This window comes from Rhinopithecus roxellana, chromosome 13 (assembly GCF_007565055.1).
Source record: "Rhinopithecus roxellana isolate Shanxi Qingling chromosome 13, ASM756505v1, whole genome shotgun sequence".
Taxonomy (NCBI): Eukaryota; Metazoa; Chordata; class Mammalia; order Primates; family Cercopithecidae; genus Rhinopithecus; species Rhinopithecus roxellana.
This window is the reverse complement of record NC_044561.1, coordinates 21069613-21090473: the sequence shown is the minus strand read 5'-3', so window position 1 is coordinate 21090473 and position 20861 is coordinate 21069613. Positions and strand designations below refer to the sequence as shown.

General features: G+C 51.7%; 1 protein-coding gene across 1 annotated transcript; it reads left to right on the top strand.

The window, feature by feature from the left end:
• Positions 1–5300: 5300 nt before the first annotated feature.
• NEFH (neurofilament heavy) lies at positions 5301–15233 on the top strand. Its single transcript, XM_010359371.2, has 4 exons — positions 5301–6248; positions 8394–8593; positions 9729–9853; positions 12811–15233. Exons 1-4 carry the CDS (start codon positions 5366–5368, stop codon positions 14648–14650), a joined length of 3048 nt encoding a protein of 1015 aa, XP_010357673.2. The 5' UTR covers positions 5301–5365; the 3' UTR covers positions 14651–15233.
• The last annotated feature ends 5628 nt before the right edge of the window (positions 15234–20861 follow it).

The window sequence follows — 20861 nt, the reverse complement described above, 5'->3', positions numbered from 1 at the left end:
GAAACAAGTTTTGATTGAGCCCATTTTCAATCCCCCTTGCTTCCACCAAGGCACCAGAAGAAACCCCAAGAGCAAAGCCCCTGGCCAGCTGTGATGGAATCAGGAAAGTGCTAGGTCCAGTTGGGCCTGCCTTGAATGCGAGATGTACAGTCTTGTAGTTCAGTATTCCTGCTGCACAGCCCATAAGACCTGAGTTCAAATCCCAGCTCCACCACTTTTCAGATGTATAACCTGGGGCAAGTTATTCAATCTGAGCCATCATTTTCTTACAAACTTATTTATTTATTATTAATTGAGATAGAGTCTTGCTATGTTGCCTAAGCTGGTCTCAAGCTCCTGGGCTCAAGTGATCCTCCCACCTTGGCCTTCCAAAGTGCTGGGATTACAGGCATAAGCTACCATGACCAGCCTCTCTGAGCCTTCATTTCTCAAACCATGACATGGGGATAGTAATGGTATCTATTTCATAGGATTGCAAGAATAAGAGAGGCTAGGCATCTCCTTCTTTCCTGAAATGACAGCCTTCATTCCCATTGCTACTTAGCCTCTTGCTCTAGGTAAGGAGAGTAATGACAGCCCTGGGGCACTTGTAACTTGGCAAGCCCCACTCAGTTACTAGATGAAAGTCCAATGAACCATCTCACTCTCCGTCTTGGGAATCACAGCCCAAGAATCATTCATCCATAGTCTCCCACAACAGGAACTAGAGCAGGGGAGATAGGGCCGACCTGTGACCCCATCCACCAGTTCCTGGCCTTTGGGTAGAATCCAGCTTCCCACCTGGTACACTCCGAGGGTGGCAGATGGGCAGGCGGGCAGGCAGACCTGCTGCAGGCCTGCGTCAGCGGTGGCTGGTCCCTGGGGGTTAAGGCTGTGGGTGGAAGCCAGGAGGCGGAGGCTTATGCAAAATTGCACACAGTTTAGTTCTTTTGTTTTCTGTGTCCTAAAGGGAGTAGGCGTGGGGAGACTGCCGCCCTTTTATTATAAATCAGATTCAAACGCAGCAAAAAGAGAGCATCTCTAAGGAGGGACAGGAAAAAAAAACGAGGGAGAGGAAGAAAAAGGAAAAGGAAGGGAATAAAGAGGAGAAATTGGGGGGAAAGAGGGAGGGATATAACAGAGGGAGAAGGAAGAGGGGGAAGGGAATGCAGTGGAGAAAGGAGGGGCAAGAGGAGAGATGGAGAATGTGGGGCATGATGGACATTCATGGGCAAAGGAAACAGGAAGAAAGGCTCAGTGCTTTCTAAAAGGAATTGCTGAACATAAAAAGGAACAGGCAGTGCAGAAGCAGGGTGAGTCTGCAAGCAATAGAGCCGGCAACGTTTGAGCCTCAGCAAAGTGGACCACACAGCTCGGGCTGGGAGGCTTCAGGCCCCAGGATGGGGGCCACACTTTCAAGACCTCCTTCTCCAGTCACCCTGTGGGCAGCCTCCCTGGGGCCTGGAACTGTCCAGATGCCTAGTGCTAAAATGTCTGGGTGATCATGGGCCTCTCAGGTAGAGCCTCGCAGACATCCTGAAACTATTTGCTATGCACCCACCGTAGGCCAGACAATATTCCAAGCACTGGAGAAGTCAGCAGTGAATAAAACAAACAAAAATCCCTGTCCCGATGAAGTTCTATTTTAGTGGAGAAGGTAAGACACATAGTAGCCTGTCAGAAAAGGTCAAGTCCTATGGAGAAAAAACAAGCAGCAAAAGGGAACGAGGAATTTAGCATCTGCATCCCAAACAGTGGTCACATGTAGCTCCCACAGAGGTGACACAGTGTCAGAGGGTACCCGGGCCGGGAAGCGGGTTCTCACATGCAGGCTATGCTGGTGTTGGGTTATGGGCCACAGAGACTCACAGATGGGTGATCTGTCAGAGGCCAGACCCCAACCCCAGCCCCAGAAAGCTGCTCATCCCCTCTCTAATGGTCTCTCAATCCTCTACCCTCAGACCATGTTGGCCGCTACTGTGCAAGAGAAACAAGTTTCCCCCCTGTGTGTCCTGTGCCAGCTCAGGTCTGGATGAGTTGAGACACTGGCCTCTGCTGTGTCACTGAGTCAACTCAGGCAACCCACTTCCGCACTCGGGCCTCAGTCTACTTGCCTATAAAATAGGGACAATGATCCCTGCCTAGTGAACAGTGAGTAACAGCGAGGCTGGTGGCTGTTTAAGCGCTTACTGCTTTATCCTTCACCCTGCATGTATGTTCCTGAAGAGCACCAGCCTTGGGGTCCACAAAAGCCCAGGGACAGCAGGGGCTGAGACCCAAATCTCAGTGTGTCCTTCACTGTGAGCCACTGGACCCTTGTCTGGGAGACACATGGGGACAAGAAGGGCCCAAGGGCAGGAATTTTGTGAAACTCAGCACACTCTACTTGCCTTTGGGAGATTCACAATGCTCACTGCCAAGTCCAGGCTCTGGGAAGATATACTCCAAGAACTGTGGATGGATGGACGGACGGATGGATAGATAGATGAATATATTATTCTACTCACTTCCAAATGGTAAGAATCCCAGGGAGGAAGGTGAAAGCGATTCAAGCCCCAAGAACTCAGGGCAGAACCATTCACAGCCCCTCTAGACCACAAGTTTGGCTAGAGAATAGACGGAACTTATTCATTCACACAACACACAGTGGTGAAAGCAGCGTCAGAGATGAGCCCTGGGAACCATGTGAACAACCAGGAGGGGACAATTAACTAAATGTGGGGGTGAAGGCAGCCAGGGATGGCTTTCTGGAGGTGAGACTGAAGGGTCCTTTGGGGGAACTGACCTCAGGGCTCAAGCCCTCATGCGATTTTTTCCAGCCACAAGAGTCATGCTTGGGGCTTCTTGGACTACATAGGCAGCTTCAATCTGACGGTTGTAGCCCCCTGGCCTCAAAACAATCCCTCTTGGAGCCCCCTTTTTATCCCAAATCCCTAGTCCTCCTTGCTGTCAGCTGCTTGTTAGCCTTCTCACATCCAGAGAATGTATCAGCATTCTGCAGACCGAAAAGACCCAGAGGAACAAGGCTCCAATGGCAAAATTCCAAGTAGAATGACAAATAAATGGGGAGCCATCTGAGAGCAAGGGAGTCCTGCCCAACACCCCCCTCCCCATGCCTTTCTCAGGGACCTCAGACCAGCTACTCACCTCCATTCTCCCAGAACCACCTGCAACCAGCCTGTTGCCCCCTGCAAACTGGAGCATGACTGGATCTTTAGATGGGGGAAAAACTGCTTCATCATGTTCTGCTTCTTCATGCAAAACCAGAAACTCCCTCCCCCTCTTCCCTCCTCCCAGCGCACTCTCCTTCCAGTAAAACATGGTTAAAGGGACAGCGCCATCACTTTCCCAGCTCTGAGGGTCTGCTTAGAACCAGGGGCCTTGGAAGGAGACAGAGGGCAAAGAGAAAGGAACTGGCAGAGGTCTTTCCTGGGGGATCTGTCTGTTCTGTCCTGGGGATCCTGGAGCAGGAGAACTCGGGTAAAGTGGGGGTGTAGTGGGGGTTGAGATAACCGTCTGGGGGAGATTCAGAGTGGAAGTAGGAGTCTACAAACTCTCAAGGGGGCCTCAGGGCTCCCGGCATCCCCAGGGGTCCTTTCGCAGGGGTCCCTATGCAGGAGGGGAACAGCCCAGAAAACAGGGAACTGGACCCCTGACAGGAAGTCCAAGGAGGGGTCCCTGGCTCACTGTGTGACCCTGCTGGATCACTCGCCTCCCCTCTCGGGTCCCCTGAGCACTCCGTGCCTCCCTTCCCTCCCCTAAAGTAAAAGCAGAGGTTCATCTCTTTCCCCTCCCCACGCCCAACAAAGAGCAGGCCCTGTCCCCGGTGCTGAAGCGCCAGCCGCAGCGCCACCCCCATTCCCAAGGCATAAAACATGAGCCAAAACCAATAAAGAACCAAATGTCACAGCCGTTGCAGAGCCCCCTAAATCCTGGGGACCCCTTTTTCTACCTGACATCCTATTGGGGTGAGGGATTTTTGTACCCGGAAAGCATCCCACCACTTCCCTGGAAGCGAGAAGGGATGGGCGCCTGCTTGTCTGTTACGGGGGTAGGGGAACAGAGAACAAGTTGAGGCTGAGAAGATGGGGAGGGGGAGGGAGAAAAGAGGACTTCATAGTGGTGAGAGAACAGCAAGATGTGGGTTCCCCAGATTCAGCCAGAGACCCCTCAAAGTGGAACTTCCTGAGGCAGTCGGGGGTCAGGAGTTGGAGCTTGTCTCTGGGCAAGACCCCTTCGTTGTACAGATGGAAAAACAAGGGTGGGAGAATACAGCTCGTCCAAGGTCATTCGACTAGCAAACCGCTTAGCTGACCCCAGTGTGCAGAACCTGGCTCGGGTGACACCCATCATTTCCCCCCACCCCACACAGGCGCCAGCTCTCTCAATTTCATGCCCAAGCCCCGCTACGGTACCCCCACTGTGGGTTATCTGCCCCTCAAACTCAGCCCAGCTTCCTCCTGCCTATTCAGGGGACCCTCTGCCTGCTTCGCTGAAGGTCCGTCCCCTTTACTGGGGCTGGCAGCAGGGTCTCCTGTCTCCTTTCTCGGGGGCCACTGCAGACATTTTATAGAATGCTTTGCCCCCTCCCAACCTCACCCATCTGGGGTTCCCTCTCTCCATCCTCTGCAGTGTCTCCCATACCCCCATTGAGGGTAGTCTTGGTATTCTCCCCAACTCCAGGTCCCCCTTCATCTATTCCAGGGCTGGCCGCGGAGTTTCCTGAGCGCTCTCCAAGTGGGTCCTCTAGATGTTAGGAGAACACTGTACTTCCCCGGGTCAGGGGTCTCCTGTCTCCGTTCTATGGAGCGTCCATGCCCCCATTCAGTACTGTCTTGCTCCCTCCTCTATTCCGGGGCTGGCTGCACAGTCTCTGCACCCCCTATCCTGAGGGCCTCTCTTAACTACTTGGAAAGCCTCGTGTCCTCTCTCATACAGGGATCCCATCATCCTAATGACTGCAATCTTCCAGTGCTCCATCCCGAGGGCATCCTGCCCCTATTCCCATCAGGTTTCTCCTTGTCCTCTCCCTGTTTCAAGTCCCCTTTCTTATTCCTAACACACTCTCAGGCTCTTCCGACGCATACCCGGGGGTCTTCACTGGCCCACTCCGGGAGTCCTCTGCCCGCTTCCCCGAACTCGGGGGTCTCCGCTGACGCAGCGTCGATTCCCCTTCCCTCCTCGGTCCCCTGCCCCGCCCCTCTCACTGCGGCTGAGCCGGTCAGCCGGGGGCCGCAGGGGAGGAAGCGGAGAGGGCGGGGCCCTCCTCCCCACCCCCTCACTGCCAAGGGGTTGGACCCGGCCGCGGCGGCTATAAAAGGGCCGGCGCCCTGGTGCTGCCGCAGTGCCTCCAGCCCCGTCCCGGCCCCGCGCACCTGCTCCGGCCATGATGAGCTTCGGCGGCGCGGACGCGCTGCTGGGCGCCCCGTTCGCGCCGCTGCACGGCGGCGGCAGCCTCCACTACGCGCTGGCCCGAAAGGGCGGCGCAGGCGGGACGCGCTCCGCCGCCGGCTCCTCCAGCGGCTTCCACTCGTGGACACGGACGTCCGTGAGCTCCGTATCCGCCTCGCCCAGCCGCTTCCGCGGCGCAGGCGCCGCCTCGAGCACCGACTCGCTGGACACGCTGAGCAACGGGCCGGAGGGCTGCGTGGTGGCGGCGGCCACAGCGCGCAGTGAGAAGGAGCAGCTGCAGGCGCTAAACGACCGCTTCGCGGGGTACATCGACAAGGTGCGGCAGCTGGAGGCGCACAACCGCAGCCTGGAGGGCGAGGCGGCGGCGTTGCGGCAGCAGCAGGCGGGCCGCTCCGCTATGGGCGAGCTGTATGAGCGCGAGGTCCGCGAAATGCGCGGCGCGGTGCTGCGTCTGGGCGCGGCGCGCGGTCAACTACGCCTGGAGCAGGAGCACCTGCTCGAGGATATCGCGCACGTGCGCCAGCGCCTCGACGACGAGGCCCGGCAGCGAGAGGAGGCCGAGGCGGCGGCCCGCGCGCTCGCGCGCTTCGCGCAGGAGGCCGAGGCGGCGCGCGTGGAACTGCAGAAGAAGGCGCAGGCGCTGCAGGAGGAGTGCGGCTACCTGCGGCGCCACCACCAGGAGGAGGTGGGAGAGCTGCTTGGCCAGATCCAGGGCTCCAGCGCCGCGCAGGCGCAGGTGCAGGCCGAGACGCGCGACGCCCTCAAGTGCGACGTGACGTCGGCGCTGCGCGAGATCCGCGCTCAACTTGAAGGCCACGCGGTGCAGAGCACGCTACAGTCCGAGGAGTGGTTCCGAGGTGCGCAGGCCCGCGGGTTGGGGGGGAGGGGCGCCCCCGCTGACCCCGCAGCGAGCTTCTGGGCGGTGTGACCCAAGGGGGCGCTGCTCACCTTCCCTCTGCAAAGTGCATGCCCCTAGTTAAATCGCGGTTTTACTCTGGGTCTCTTGTGGGACGTACTCAACTCTGGATTGTCCTTCGGTTCCCCCTTTCCAGGTTCTTCAGAGCTGTACTTAAGCTCTGGGCCCCCCGCTGCTCTCTACCCCAAGCTTAGGCAACCCCACTGTGATGTCGCTCCCCAGTCGAGAACAAAACAAATGTCATCTATAGGGAAAAAGTGATGCAGGATTCTGGTCTGCACGTGCTGGAGACTCTTAGCCCTTCTAAGTAGCAAGGCTTCCCCGCCAATGCTGCCACCCCTTCTCCTGCACCCTGCAAGGAACCCTATTCCTCTCTCCCCTACCAGGCTCCTCCCCACTCCGTGCTCAGTGCTTAACGTCCCTACCTTAATCTTCCACGTGGGGTGTGGCAGGGCCTTTTCGCGTCTTTTCTTCCTAGGGGGAACCATTACCACAATCAATTGCTGCCTGTGGCCGAGGTGGCTGGTGGACCCGTTCATGTTTTAATGTCCTCTTTCTCCTTTAGGAGAGCTGGGAGCCTCCCAAGTCTGCCCCTCCCCCAACTCCTTGCAGCCCTGAGTCAGCTAGATTGCGCTGCCTTGAAGCTGTGCCCAGCAGCTGCAGGGTGACCTTGACCAACACTTGCCCTTTCTGGTTTTAATTTCTTTTTGAGTTGAAAGAGTGAGGTAGATCAACTGGGCTGCTTGATTCGGGGAGTTCCGTGATCTCTCACGAAACTCTAAAAACTTTGCGTCGTTTTTGGGAGAGAGGGCAGAGGCTTCAGTGATTTTCCAAAAGCATCTGTGATTCACAATAATTGAGAATCCCCAACCACCTGGATGGTTTCTAAGTCTTTGCCAGCACTAGCAGGGAAAGCCAGGAAAACTGGGATTTGGATGCATAGCTTTTTCTGTTCCTTTTCCACTCCTCTGCAGAGCAGAACCATCCCCTCCTCCATCTCCGCAGCAAGGCCCCTCCCTGCGCAAACCTCTTTTGGGTTTGCCAGTCATAGGGACAGACGTCCCAGAATTTTACTGGCCCACTCAGCTGGCTTCCTTCCTTCCTCCCTCCCCACCAAGACTCATATCCTGGGTGCCACTATCTGGGGATTCAGGACGTTCACTTTCATGAGCTAAAGACCAGTCTCCAGACCTCTACTGCCCCTGGAAGGTTTCCTGGGAACCAGGAACTGGTTGCTGGCAGAGGCTGGGGTGTGGCTACCAATGCTCAGGGACAGTGTGCAGCTAGGTGGAGAAAGGGACAGGGGGGTTGGCACCCAGGCCACGGGCTCTGCAATGACCTTGGACTCTGCGCAGAAACCTGTAAGGAAGGGACCATGGCTACAAGGTGACCTGATTGCTCACGGTACCCTCCTGCCTCTCGCCACAAGCCTCCAGCTCAGTGTTAAGCCCCATGGGCCAGGTATAACATCTGAACCCCCAGCACTGCCAGGCCCTTGCCAGGGAGCTGGACCAGGGTTTCCTCTGCAGGGTTTTTGGATCCCACATTGCAGGATACAGAGCCTGATCTTTGGGGATTTGAGTCCCAGCTCTGCCACTCACTAGCTGGGTGGCCTTGGGGAGTAGTCACTTGCCTTTACCTCACAGGACAGAGTGAGTCAAGCATCCACGATGGTGCCTGGCACACGCAGTAGGTATATCCACATGTATCACCTTCAAAATCTGGGCATTAGGCTGGGCGCGGTGGCTCACGCCTGTAATCCCAGCACTTTGGGAGGCCGAGGCAGGTGAATCATGAGGTCAGGAGTTCAAGACTAGCCTGGCCAATGTGGCAAAACCCCATGTCTACTAAAAATACAAAAAATTAGCTGGGCATAGTGGCGGGTGCCTGTAATCCCATTACTCGGGAGACTGAGGCAGGAGAATCGCTTGAACCCAGGAGGCGGAGCTGGCAGTGAGCCGAGATTGCGCCACTGCACTCTGGCCTGAGCAACAGAGTGAGACTCCGTCTCAAAAAACAAAAATCTGGGCATTAGAACCCAAATCCAGGTGTGTCTAACCCTGTGCCTTGCTACCTTCTCCCCCAGTGAGGCTGGACCGACTGTCGGAGGCAGCCAAGGTGAACACAGATGCCATGCGCTCAGCGCAGGAGGAGATAACTGAGTACCGGCGTCAGCTGCAGGCCAGGACCACAGAGCTGGAGGCACTGAAAAGCACCAAGGACTCACTGGAGAGGCAGCGCTCTGAGCTGGAGGACCGTCATCAGGCCGACATAGCATCCTACCAGGTGGGCAGGGGCAAGGCAGACAGCCAGACTGCCTTACTTGATTGGGTAACCCTGGACAAGTTACTGTCCCTCACTGAGTAGGATTGTAGTGGTTAAGATTGTGGCCCTTGGAGTCAGACATACCAGCACTTTCCAGCTGCGTGACCCTAGGAAAGTTATCTAATTCTCTGAATCTGAATTCCTTTCCAGCAATGAAAAAAAAAAAGCCTGTTTTGCAGAGCTGGAAAGATTAAAGAGATAAACTTTTATTTATTTATGTATTTGTTTTGAGATGGAGTCTCACTCTGTTGCCCAGGCTGGAGGGCAGTGGCATGATCTCAGCTCACTGCAACCTCTGCCTCCTGGACTCAAGAGATTCTCGAGCCTCAGCCTCCTGAGTAGCTGGGACTACAGGTGCACATCACCATGTCCAGCTAATTATTTAATTGTTTTGTAGAAATGAGGTCTCACTGTGTTGCCCAGGCTGGTCTCAAACTCCTGAGCTGAAGCGATCCTCCTGCCTCAGCCTACCAAAATGCTGGAATTACAGGCGTGAACCACCAGAGTCTCGCTATGTCTTCCAGGCTGGAGTACAGTGGTGCGATCTCGGCTCACTGTAACCTCCGCCTCCTGGGTTCAAGCGATTCTTCTGTCTCAGCCTCCCAAGTAGCTGGGACTACAGACGTATGCCACCACATCCGGCTAATTTTTGTATTTTCAGTAGAGACAGGGTTTCACCATGTTGGCCAGGCTAGTCTTGAACTCCTGACCTCAAGTGATCCGTCCTCCTCGGCTTCCCAAAGTGTTGGGAATGCAGGCATGAGCCACCCCTCCTGTCCTCACTGAGCACTTTCTAAGCTCAAGATCTCTAAAAGTTCTCCCATTATCCTATCAGCCAAACAAACAGGAACTGTTGACGTCTGATGTATTTCATTTCAGACCTTCCCCAGGCTGAGGTCATTATACAGCAGAATTTTTGCTCCAGATTGTTCCATGTCCACTAATGAGGACCCAACAGCTCCAGCAGGGTTGGGGTTGGCCCCAGTGAGCCTGGCTGGATGGGCCTACTCTGGGGTTGCACAGCCCACTGCAGCTTCCCTGGTACTGAGGACCAGACACTGGCTGGCATGTGATGTGTGTCACCTCTCCTTTCCAGGAAGCCATTCAGCAGCTGGACACTGAGCTGAGGAACACTAAGTGGGAGATGGCAGCCCAGCTGCGAGAATACCAGGACCTGCTCAATGTCAAGATGGCTCTGGATATAGAGATAGCCGCTTACAGGTGAGACGCACAGGGGCCGTCACATGGTGGAGAAACCTTGTGTTCCTATGAGACGCTAAGCCTTGGGTTGCAAGACCCCATTTAGGCAGCCTACCTGTCTTAGGGACAGGACTCTTTTTAAATTGTGGCAAAATAGATAAAACATACAATTTACCATTGAACCAATTTATTTATTTTATATTTTATTTATTTTTTTGAGACAGACTTACTGTGTTGCCCAGGCTGGAGTACAGTGGTGTGATCTCTGCCCACTGCAACCTCTCCCTCCTGGGTTCAAGCGATTCCTGTGCCTCAGCCTCCTGAGTAGCTGGGATTACAGGTGCCTGCCACCACGCCTGGCTAATTTTTGTATTTTTTTTTTTAGTAGAAAAGGGGTTTCACCATGTTAGCCAGGCTGGTCTCGAACTCCTGGACTCAAGCCATCTGCCCACCTCAGCCTCCCAAAGTCCTGGGATTATAGGTGTGAGCCACCATGCGCAGCCCCATTTAACCATGTTAAGTAGACAGTTCGGTGATATTAAGTATTTTCACATTACTGTGCAGCCATAACCACTGTCTCAAGAACTGTTTTCATCATCCCAAGCTGAAACTCCATACCCAAGAAGGCATCATTATCATTCTCTCCTTCCTTCAGCCCCTGGCAGCCACTCTTACTTTGTGAGATACATGAGTCTTTTTTTTTTTTTGAGATGGAATCTCACTCTGTTGCCCAGGCTGGAGTGCAGCAGCATTAGCTCAGCTCACTGCAACCTCTGTCTCCTGGGTTTAAGTGATTCTCCTGCCTCAGCCTCCCAAGTAGCTGGGATTACAGGCACCCGCCACCACACCCAGCTATTTTTTGTATCCTTTAGTAGAGACCGGGTTTCACTGTGTTGGCCAGGCTGGTCTCAAACTCCTGACCTCAGGTGATCTGCCCACCTTGGCCTCCCAAAGTGCTGGGATTACAGGCGTGAGCCACTGCGCCCAGCCAATGAGTCTTGAGAGTGACTGACTTTCATTCTGAAATGATTTAGAGGGTGGAAGTTCCTTATCCCCTCCCCAAATCCAGCCAGCCAGAGGCCTGCTTTGGAGGGAAAAGAGGTGCTTGAATTGTCAAGGAGCTTTAAAACTCTGTCCTTGAGAGTTTCTTAGCTCTGCAAGCATTCACTTCTTGGGGAAATAAAATGGAGATGATAATAAGACCACCCATGTCATAGGGTTGTCAGGAAGATGAGCTAATCCCATTCCCAAGCTAATCCAGGAAGCACAGGTACCACTGGGCTGCCACAGAGGGAATCCTTAGTCAATGGCAGTCTTGAGAAAGCCAATCTCAGGAATAAGACCTGGGGGAGCCAGGGCTAAGGAGCAGGACTGATCCCCAAGGACTTGTCCCAGTTCTGACTGGTGACCCGTGGCTTCCTACTTCTTGGCTCTAGTCTGTAATCTTGCTACTCAAAGCATGGCACATGAACCAGCGGAACTGGCGTCATTCAAGAGCTTATCAGAAAGGTAGTCTCTCAGTCGAGTGTGGTGGCCCATGTCTGTAATCCCAGCACTTTGGAAGGCCAAGGCAGACAGATTGTTTCAGTTCAGGAGTTTGAGGCCAAGCTGGGCAGCATGGCAAAACCCCATTTCTACAAAAAATACAAAAAAAAAAAAAGATAGTTGGGCATGGTGGCACATGCCTTTAGTCTCAGCTGCTCGGGAGGCTGACGTGGGAGGATCACCTGAGCCCGGGAGTTGGAGGTTTCAGTGAGCTATGATCATGCCACTGCACTCCAGCCTGTCATCACAGAGTGAGACACTGTCTCAAAAACAACAACAAAAGACAGACTCTCAGCCCCTCCCCAGACCTGCTGAATCAGAATCTGCATTTTGATAAGATCCCCAGTCATCTGTGTGCTGCTAAATTTGGGAAGCACTAGTCTGAGGGGTAACCCCCACACTTACTCTGAGACAGGCACTCTGCCAAGTCTTTTCTGTTCGTTGTCTCACTGAAACAACCCTCTGATGTAGGGACTCTAATGACCCTCTTTTTCCAATGAGGAAATTGAGGCTCAAAGAGTTTGTGTGTCTTGGCCAAGGTCACCCATCTAGTGAGGAGCAAAGCCAGGAGGGGAAACTGCAGCCTCTACCCTATTCCTGAAACTCAAAATATGGTAAAACAGGGTGACGAGAGACACTCGCGATTCAAATGGGAGCATTCTAAGACCTCTTAAACCCAAATTTATGAAAGTGGAATTGTGGTTAGGCGTGGTGGCTCACACCTGTAATCCCAGCACTTTGGGAGGCTGAGGCGGGTGGATCATCTGAGGTCAGGAGTTTGAGACCAGCCTGACCAATATTGTGAAACCCCGTCTCTACTAAAAATACAAAAATTAACTGGGCGTGGTGGCGTGTGCCTCTACTCCCAGCTATTCAGGAGGCTGAGACAGGAGAATTATTTGAATCTTGGAGGCAGAGGTTGTAGTGAGCTAAGATTGTACCACTGGACTCCAGCCTAGGCGACAGAGCGAGACTCCATCTCAAAAAGAGAAAAAAATGGAATTGTTTGCTCAGGCTCCCAGGATTCTCTTGAATAATATTTTAGTTTGAGGTACAATAAATTTAACCTTTGTTAAATTTATTCAGGAGCTTTCTCTTGAGGGCCTTTTTTATGGGGCAAAAGTTGTTTTATTTCAAAAGTTTCAGGCTTAGCTGTATTGAAGAAGACCAGTTGCTTAAGCCTGGGCAATAGAGCGAGACCCTGTCTCACAAAAAAAAAAAAAACCCAGTCCACTGGGTTACATATTCTGGGTGGTCACTGGAATGATTTGCCAAGTGACTTTCTCCAGGCTCATAATGCCCACCCTTCACATTCCTGTTCCACCAAAATCCATATCATTCAGTGTCAGTGACCTTCAGGATAGTCTAGGAAGAACCCAAATAGTGAATTTGCTCTGAGTGTATAGTAATGTGTTCCATTATCCATCCTGCAGAAAACTCCTGGAAGGTGAAGAGTGTCGGATTGGCTTTGGCCCAATTCCTTTCTCGCTTCCCGAAGGACTCCCCAAAATTCCCGCTGTGTCCACTCACATAAAGGTCAAAAGCGAAGAGAAGGTCAAAGTGGTGGAGAAGTCTGAGAAAGAAACTGTGATTGTGGAGGAACAGACAGAGGAGACCCAAGTAACTGAAGAAGTGACTGAAGAAGAGGAGAAAGAGGCCAAAGAGGAGGAGGGCAAGGAGGAAGAAGGGGGTGAAGAGGAGGAGGCAGAAGGGGGAGAAGAAGAAGCAAAGTCTCCCCCAGCAGAAGAGGCTGCATCCCCAGAGAAGGAAGCCAAGTCACCAGTAAAGGAAGAGGCAAAGTCACCGGCTGAGGCCAAGTCCCCAGAGAAGGAGGAAGCAAAATCCCCAACTGAGGTCAAGTCCCCCGAGAAGGCCAAGTCTCCAGCAAAGGAAGAGGCAAAGTCACCGGCTGAGGCCAAGTCCCCTGAGAAGGCCAAGTCCCCAGCAAAGGAAGAGGCAAAGTCACCGGCTGAGGCCAAGTCTCCAGAGAAGGCCAAGTCCCCAGTGAAGGAAGAAGCAAAGTCACCAGCTGAGGCCAAGTCCCCTGAGAAGGCCAAGTCCCCAGTGAAGGAGGAAGCGAAGTCCCCCGAGAAGGCCAAGTCCCCAGTGAAGGAGGAAGCAAAGTCCCCCGAGAAGGCCAAGTCCCCAACGAAGGAGGAAGCGAAGTCCCCCGAGAAGGCCAAGTCCCCAACGAAGGAGGAAGCGAAGTCCCCCGAGAAGGCCAAGTCCCCAACGAAGGAGGAAGCGAAGTCCCCCGAGAAGGCCAAGTCCCCAGTGAAGGAGGAAGCGAAGTCCCCCGAGAAGGCCAAGTCCCCAGTGAAGGAGGAAGCGAAGTCCCCCGAGAAGGCCAAGTCCCCAGTGAAGGAGGAAGCGAAGTCCCCCGAGAAGGCCAAGTCCCCAGTGAAGGAGGAAGCGAAGTCCCCCGAGAAGGCCAAGTCCCCAGCGAAGGAGGAAGCGAAGTCCCCCGAGAAGGCCAAGACTCTTGATGTGAAATCTCCAGAAGCCAAGACGCCAGCGAAGGAGGAAGCAAGGTCCCCTGCAGACAAATCCCCTGAAAAGGCCAAAAGCCCTGTCAAGGAGAAGGTCAAGTCCCCAGATAAGGCGAAGTCTCCCCTGAAGGAGGATGCCAAGGCCCCTGAGAAAGAGATCCCAAAGAAGGAAGAGGTGAAGTCCCCAGTGAAGGAGGAGAAGCCCCAGGAGGTGAAAGTCAAAGAGTCCCCAAAGAAGGCGGAGGAAGAGAAAGCCCCTGCCACGCCAAAAACGGAGGAGAAGAAGGACAGCAAGAAAGAGGAGGCACCCAAGAAGGAGGCTCCAAAGCCCAAGGTGGAGGAGAAGAAGGAACCTGCTGTCGAAAAGCCCAAAGAATCCAAAGTTGAAGCCAAGAAGGAAGAGGCTGAAGATAAGAAAAAAGCTGCCACCCCAGAGAAGGAGGCTCCTGCCAAGGTGGAGGTGAAGGAAGATGCTAAACCCAAAGAGAAGACAGAAATGGCCAAGAAGGAACCAGATGATGCCAAGGCCAAGGAACCCAGCAAACCAGCAGAGAAGGAGGAGGCAGCAGCAGCACCGGAGAAAAAAGACACCAAGGAGGAGAAGGCCAAGAAGCCTGAGGAGAAACCCAAGACAGAGGCCAAAGCCAAGGAGGATGACAAGACCCTCTCAAAGGAGCCTAGCAAGCCTAAGGCGGAAAAGGCTGAAAAATCCTCCAGCACAGACCAAAAAGATAGCAGGCCTCCAGAGAAGGCCACAGAAGACAAGGCCGCCAAGGGGAAGTAAGGCAGGGAGAAAGGAACATCCGGAACAGCCAAAGAAACTCAGAAGAGTCCCAGAGCTCAAGGATCGGATTAACACAATTTTCACTTTTTCTCTTTATGTAAGAAGAAACTGCTTTGATGACGGGGCTTCCTTCAAACAGGAATTTGTTAGCAATATGTTAGCAAGAGAGGGCACTCCCAGGCCCCTGCCCCCACGCCCTCCCCAGGCGATGGACAATTATGTTATGATAGCTTATGTAGCTGAATGTGATACATGCCGAATGCCACACGTAAACACTTGACTATAAAACTGCCCCCTCCTTTCCAAATAAGTGCATTTATTGCCTCTGTGTGCAACTGACAGATGACCGCAATAATGAATGAGCAGTTAGAAACACATTATGCTTGAGATGTCTTAACCTATTCCCAAATGCCTTCTGTTTTCCAAAGGAGTGGTCAAGCCCTTGCCCAGAGCTCTCTATTCTGGAAGAGCGGTCCAGGTGGGGCCGGGCACTGGCCACTGAATTATGCCAGGGCGCACTTTCCACTGGAGTCCACTTTCAATTGCTTCTGTGCAATAAAACCAAGTGCTTATAAAATGAAAATGTTGCCGCTGTTACTTACTCTCTTCCCATGGGAAGGCTGGGGGCAGGGAAGGGGAGGTCTGGATGGGACACCCAAGACTGCATGGGACTGAGCAAGCATCAGTTCCCTCGTGGGTCTAGAGCGACTTGCATGGTCTCTCTAGTGCTGTTTCCTGAGCACAAACCATGTGCCAGGCAGTGTGCTATGGGCTTCATTTTTATGATCTGTATAGGTGACCTGGTATGTGGGTTCTTGGTGTGGACTGTGGACTGCCTTCAGCAGCATCACCTGGGAGCATTATGAAAATGCACGCTTGGCCGGGCGCAGTGGCTCATGTCTGTAACCCCAGCACTTTGGGAGGCTGAGGCGAGTGGATCACGAGGTCAGGAGATCGAGACCATCCTGGTAACACGGTGAAACCCCGTCTCTACTAAAAATACAAAAAATTAGCCGGGTGTGGTAGAGGGCACCTGTAGTACCAGCTACTTGGGAGGCTGAGGCAGGAGAATGGTGTGAGCCTGGGAGGCGGAACTTGCAGTGAGCGGAGATCGTGCCACTGCACTCCAGCCTGGGCGACAGAGCAAGACTCCGTCTCAAAAAAAAAATAATTAAAAAATGCACACTTACCCAGGTGTGGTGGCTCATACCTGTAATCCCAGCACTTTGGGAGGCCAGGGCGGGCAGATCACAAGGTCAGGAGTTCAAGACCAGCCTGGCCAACATGGTGAAACCCTATCTCTACTGAAAATACAAAAATTAGCTGGACATGATGGCACATGCCTGTAGTCCCAGCTACTCGGGAGGCTGAGGCAGGAGAATTGCTTAAACCCTGGAGGTGGAGCTTGCATTGAGCTAAGATCGTGCCACTGCACTCCAGCCTGGCGACACAGCAAGACTCTGTCTCAAAAAAAAAAAAAAAAAAAAAAAAAAAAAAACATTCCAGCAGGACATGATGGCTCATGCCAATGAGCCCAACACTTTAGGAGGCCAAAGTGGGAGGATCACTTGAGCCCAGGAGTTTGAGATCAGCCTAGGCAACGTAGACCCCACATCTTAAAAGTTTTTTGTTTTTTTTTTTAATTAGCTGGGGCCGGGCATGGTGGCTTTGTTCTGTAATCCCAGCACTTTGGGAGAACAAGGCAGGCGCATCACTTGAGGTCAGGAGTTTGAGACCAGCCTGGCCAACATGGTGAAACCCCATCTCTACTAAAAAAAAAAAAAATTAGCTGGATGTGGTGGTGCACGTCTGTAATCCCAGCTACTTGGGAGGCTGAGGCAGGAGAATCGCTTGAACCGAGAAGGGCAGAGATTGCAGTGAGCCAAGATTGTGTCACCTGCACTCCAGCCTGGGTGGTAGAGAAAGACTCCATCTCAAAAAGCAAAACGAAACAAAAAAAAAACTAACTGGGTGTGGCGGCGGGCGCCTGTAATCCCAGCTACTCAGGAGGCTGAGGTACGAGAATCACTTGAACCTGGGAGGAAGAGGTTGCGGTGAGCTGAGATTGCGCCAGTGCCATCTAGCTGGGGTGATAGAGAAAAAATAAAATAATAAAATTAGCTGGGTATGGGGCACACGCCTGTGGTCCCAGCTACTAGGGGGCTGAGGTGAAAGGATTGTTTTAACCCAGGAGTTCAAGGCTGTAGTGAACTATGATCACATTGCACTCCAGTCTGTGTGAAAGGGTGAGAACTTTTCTCCAAAAAACAAAGAAAGAGAGAAATGGCTTTGATTGGTTGGCTCTTCATTATCAAACATGCCCAAGGACTCTATGAAAACCTAAGCATTAATTTTCTGAGCATCTCTTCCCTAGGGAAATCAGACAGACCTCCACAGGCCCTGGCACATAGTACAGTATCTGAATATCCAACTGGGATCTAAGACCCAGGAAATTCCCATGTGTCTTATCTGAAAAAAGTTACAGTTGGTTGAGAACCTCAAAATACTTATAATGATGACAAGTACCATTTGTTGAGATAACCATGCTTTGTTTTTGTTTTTGTTTTGAGATGGTCTTGCTCTGTCACCCAGGCTGGAGTGTAGTGGCACGATCTTGGCTCACTGCAACCTCCGCCTCCTGGCATCAAGCAGTTCTCCTGCCTCAGCCTCCCAAGTAGCTGGGACTACAGGTGCGTGCCACCATGCCTGGCTAATTTTTGTATTTTTAGTAGAGATGGGGTTTCACCATGTTGGCCAGGCTGACCTCAGGTGATCCACCCACCTCAGCCTCCCAAAGTGCTGGGATTACAGGTGTGAGCCATGAAGCATGGCAGAGATAATCATGTTTTTACATAAATTCTCTCCAATCCATATGGGCATTTTTCAACACAGAGATTCTGATGCCTATTTTAATGGTGAGAAAACAGGTGAGGTGAGTTGCCCAGAGCCACACAGCTAGTAAATGATAGTGCTAGAATTTGAACCCAAACCTTAACTCCAGAGTCCATGTTTTCTGTAGTACCATGCCACAGAGCCCGGAGCAAGCTGCATTGGTTTAATTTTGGTCATCAAATGACTGCTATGTCAGGTGTCAGCTGTTCCAATTCACCTGGGATATAGGAATTTCCCAAGATACAGGACTTTTAGTGTTAAAACTAGGGAAGTCCTGGGCAAATGGGGATGAATTGTTCCCCCTAATGTTTGGGCAGCCATTCTAGCACATGTCAGAATATTGCATGTGACAAAACCTAATGGCAACATTCAAGGGCTGAAGTGAAGTCACTGGACTCAGTCACTTCTTGGCTGTCAGGTCTGTTTTCCTCAATATTGGCTTTTGTGATAGGCTTCCTCTATAATGGCTCCAATGGCCAAGTGCCTGTAATCCAAGCACTTTGGGAAGCTGAGGCAGGAGGATTGTGTGAGGCCAGGAGTTTGAATCCAGCCTGGGTACCAAAGCCCTTGTCTACCAAAAATTTAACCAAAACAAAACAAAAACAAACTACTGGGCATAGTGGTGCAAGCCTGTAGTTGTAGCTACTTGGGAGGCTGAGGCAGAAGGATTGCTTGAGCCCAGGAGTTCAAGGTTACAGTGAGCTATGATTGCTACCACTGTACTCCAGCCTGAGTGACAGTAAAACTCTGTCTCTAAGAGATAAATTAAAAATTAATAAAATAGGCTGGGCGTGGTGGCTCAAGCCTGTAATCCCAGCACTTTGAGAGGCCAAGACAGGTGAATCACGAGGTCAGGAGATCGAGACCATCCTGGCTAACACAGTGAAACCCCGTCTCTACTAAAAATACAAAAAACTAGCTGGGCAAGGTGGCGGGCGCCTGTAGTCCCAGCTACTTGGGAGGCTGAGGCAGGAGAACGGCATAAATCCGGGAGGCGGAGCTTGCAGTGAGCTGAGATCTGGCCACTGCACTCCAACCTGGGCGACAGAGCGAGACTCCGTCTTAAAAAAAAAAAAAAAAACCTAGCTTTGGGAGGCCGAGACGGGCGGATCACGAGGTCAGAAGATCGAGACCATCCTGCCTAACATGGTGAAACCCCGTCTCTACTAAAAAATACAAAAAACTAGCCGGGTGAGGTGGCGGGCGCCTGTAGTCCCAGCTACTGGGGAGGCTGAGGCAGGAGAATGGCGTAAACCCGGGAGGCGGAGCTTGCAGTGAGCTGAGATCCGGCCACTGCACTCCAGCCCGGGCAACAGAGCGAGACTCCGTCTCAAAAAAAAAAAAAAAAAAAAAAAAAAAAAAAAATTAATAACATAAAATGGTTCCCAACAGTTCCCACCTCCTGTTATTTTTGCTCTTTTGTAATACCCTCCCCTTCAATGTAGGCCTGATTTAGTAATTCGTTCTAATGACTAGTATATGGCAAAGTGGTAGAATGTCATTTCCATGAGTAGTTTACAAGAAGATTCTGGCTTCTGTTTTGTTTGCTCTCACTGTGATGGAAGCCAGCTACCATGTTGTGAGTTGCCCTAAGGAGAGGCCTACATGGTAAGAAACTGAAGGAACCCTTTGGCCAATAGCCAGTAAGGAACTGAGGTCCTAAATTCAAGAAGAAACTGAATTCTACTAATAACCACACGAATGAGAATGGAAGCAGATCTTCCCCAGTTGAGCCATCAAATGAGACTGCAGCCCCATCCAACACCCTGATTGAAGCCTTATGAGAGGCTTTAAGGAACAGCCCCCAGCTAAGCTGTGCCTGGATAATAATAAATGTTTGTTGTTTGAAGTCACCAAGTTCTTGGGTAATTTGTTACACAGAAATAGATGTAACTAAGCTTCTCTTACACTAGAGTAAAACTAAAAGTTAATAACTAATCTGGGAAAGTCACAAATATGTTGAAAACCAAACACTCCTAAATAACCAATGGGTCAAAGATGAAATCAGATGGGAAATCAGAATATTTTTAGATGAATGAAAATCAAGACATAACATATGAAAACTTATGGTATGCAACTAAAACAATGCTTAGAGGGAAATTTAAAGTTGCAAATGTCTACATTTAAAAAGATGAATGAGGCCAGGCACAGTGGCTCATGCCTGTAATCCCAGCACTTTGGGAGGCTGAGGCTGGAGGATCACTTCAGCCCAGGAGTTCTAGACCAGCTTGGGGAACATAGTGAGACCCCATCACTACAAAACAAAAATTAAAAAATTAACCAGGAACAGTGGCGTGTGCCTGTAGTCCCAGCTACTTGGGAGGCTGAGGCAGGAGGGTTGCCTGAGCCCAGGAGTTCAAGACTGCAGTGAGCTATAATTGTACCACTGCACTCCAACCTGGGTGACAGAGCAAGATCCTGTCTCTAAATAAAGAAAGAAAGAAAAAGAAGAATGACCTCAAATCAGTAACCTAAATTTCTACCTTAAGACATTGAAAAAAGAAGAGCAAAGTAAACCCAAAGAAAGATTAGAGTGGAAATTAATGAAATAGAGAATATAAAAATGACAGAGAAAATCAGTGAAATTAAAAGTTAGGTCTTGGCCGGGCGTGGTGGCTCACACCTGTAATCCCAGCACTTTGGGAGGCCGAGGAGGGCGGATCACCTGAGGTCAGGAGTTTGAGACCAGCCTGGTCAACATGCTGAAACTCCACCTCTACTAAAAATACAAAAATTAGCCAGGCATGGTGACAAGCGCCTGTAATCCCAGCTACTTGGGAGGCTGAGGCAAGAGAATTGTTTGAACCTGGGAGGCGGAGGTTGCAGTGAGCCAAGATTGCGCCATTGCACTCCAGCCTGGACGACAAGTGTGAAACTCTGTCTCAAAAAAAAATAACAATAATGAAAATAAAAGGTCTTAAAAAGACCAACAAAGGGCCAGGCGCGGTGGCTCATGCCCATAATCCCAGCACTTTGGGAGGCCGAGGCGGACGGATCATGAGGTCAGGAGATCGAGACCATCCTGGCTAACACGGTGAAACCCCGTCTCTACTAAAAATACAAAAACTTAGCCGGGCGTGGTGGTGGGCGCCTGTAGTCCCAGCTACTCTGGAGGCTGAGGCAGGAGAATGGCATGAACCCGGGAGGCGGAGCTTGCAGTGAGCCGAGATTGCGCCACTGCACTCCAGCCTGGGGGACAGAGTGAGACTCCGTCTCAAAAAAAAAAAAAAAAAAAAAAGACCAACAAAATTGACAAACCTTTAGCTAGACTGACTAAGATAAAAGAAGACTCAAATTACTAAAATCAAGAATAAAAGAG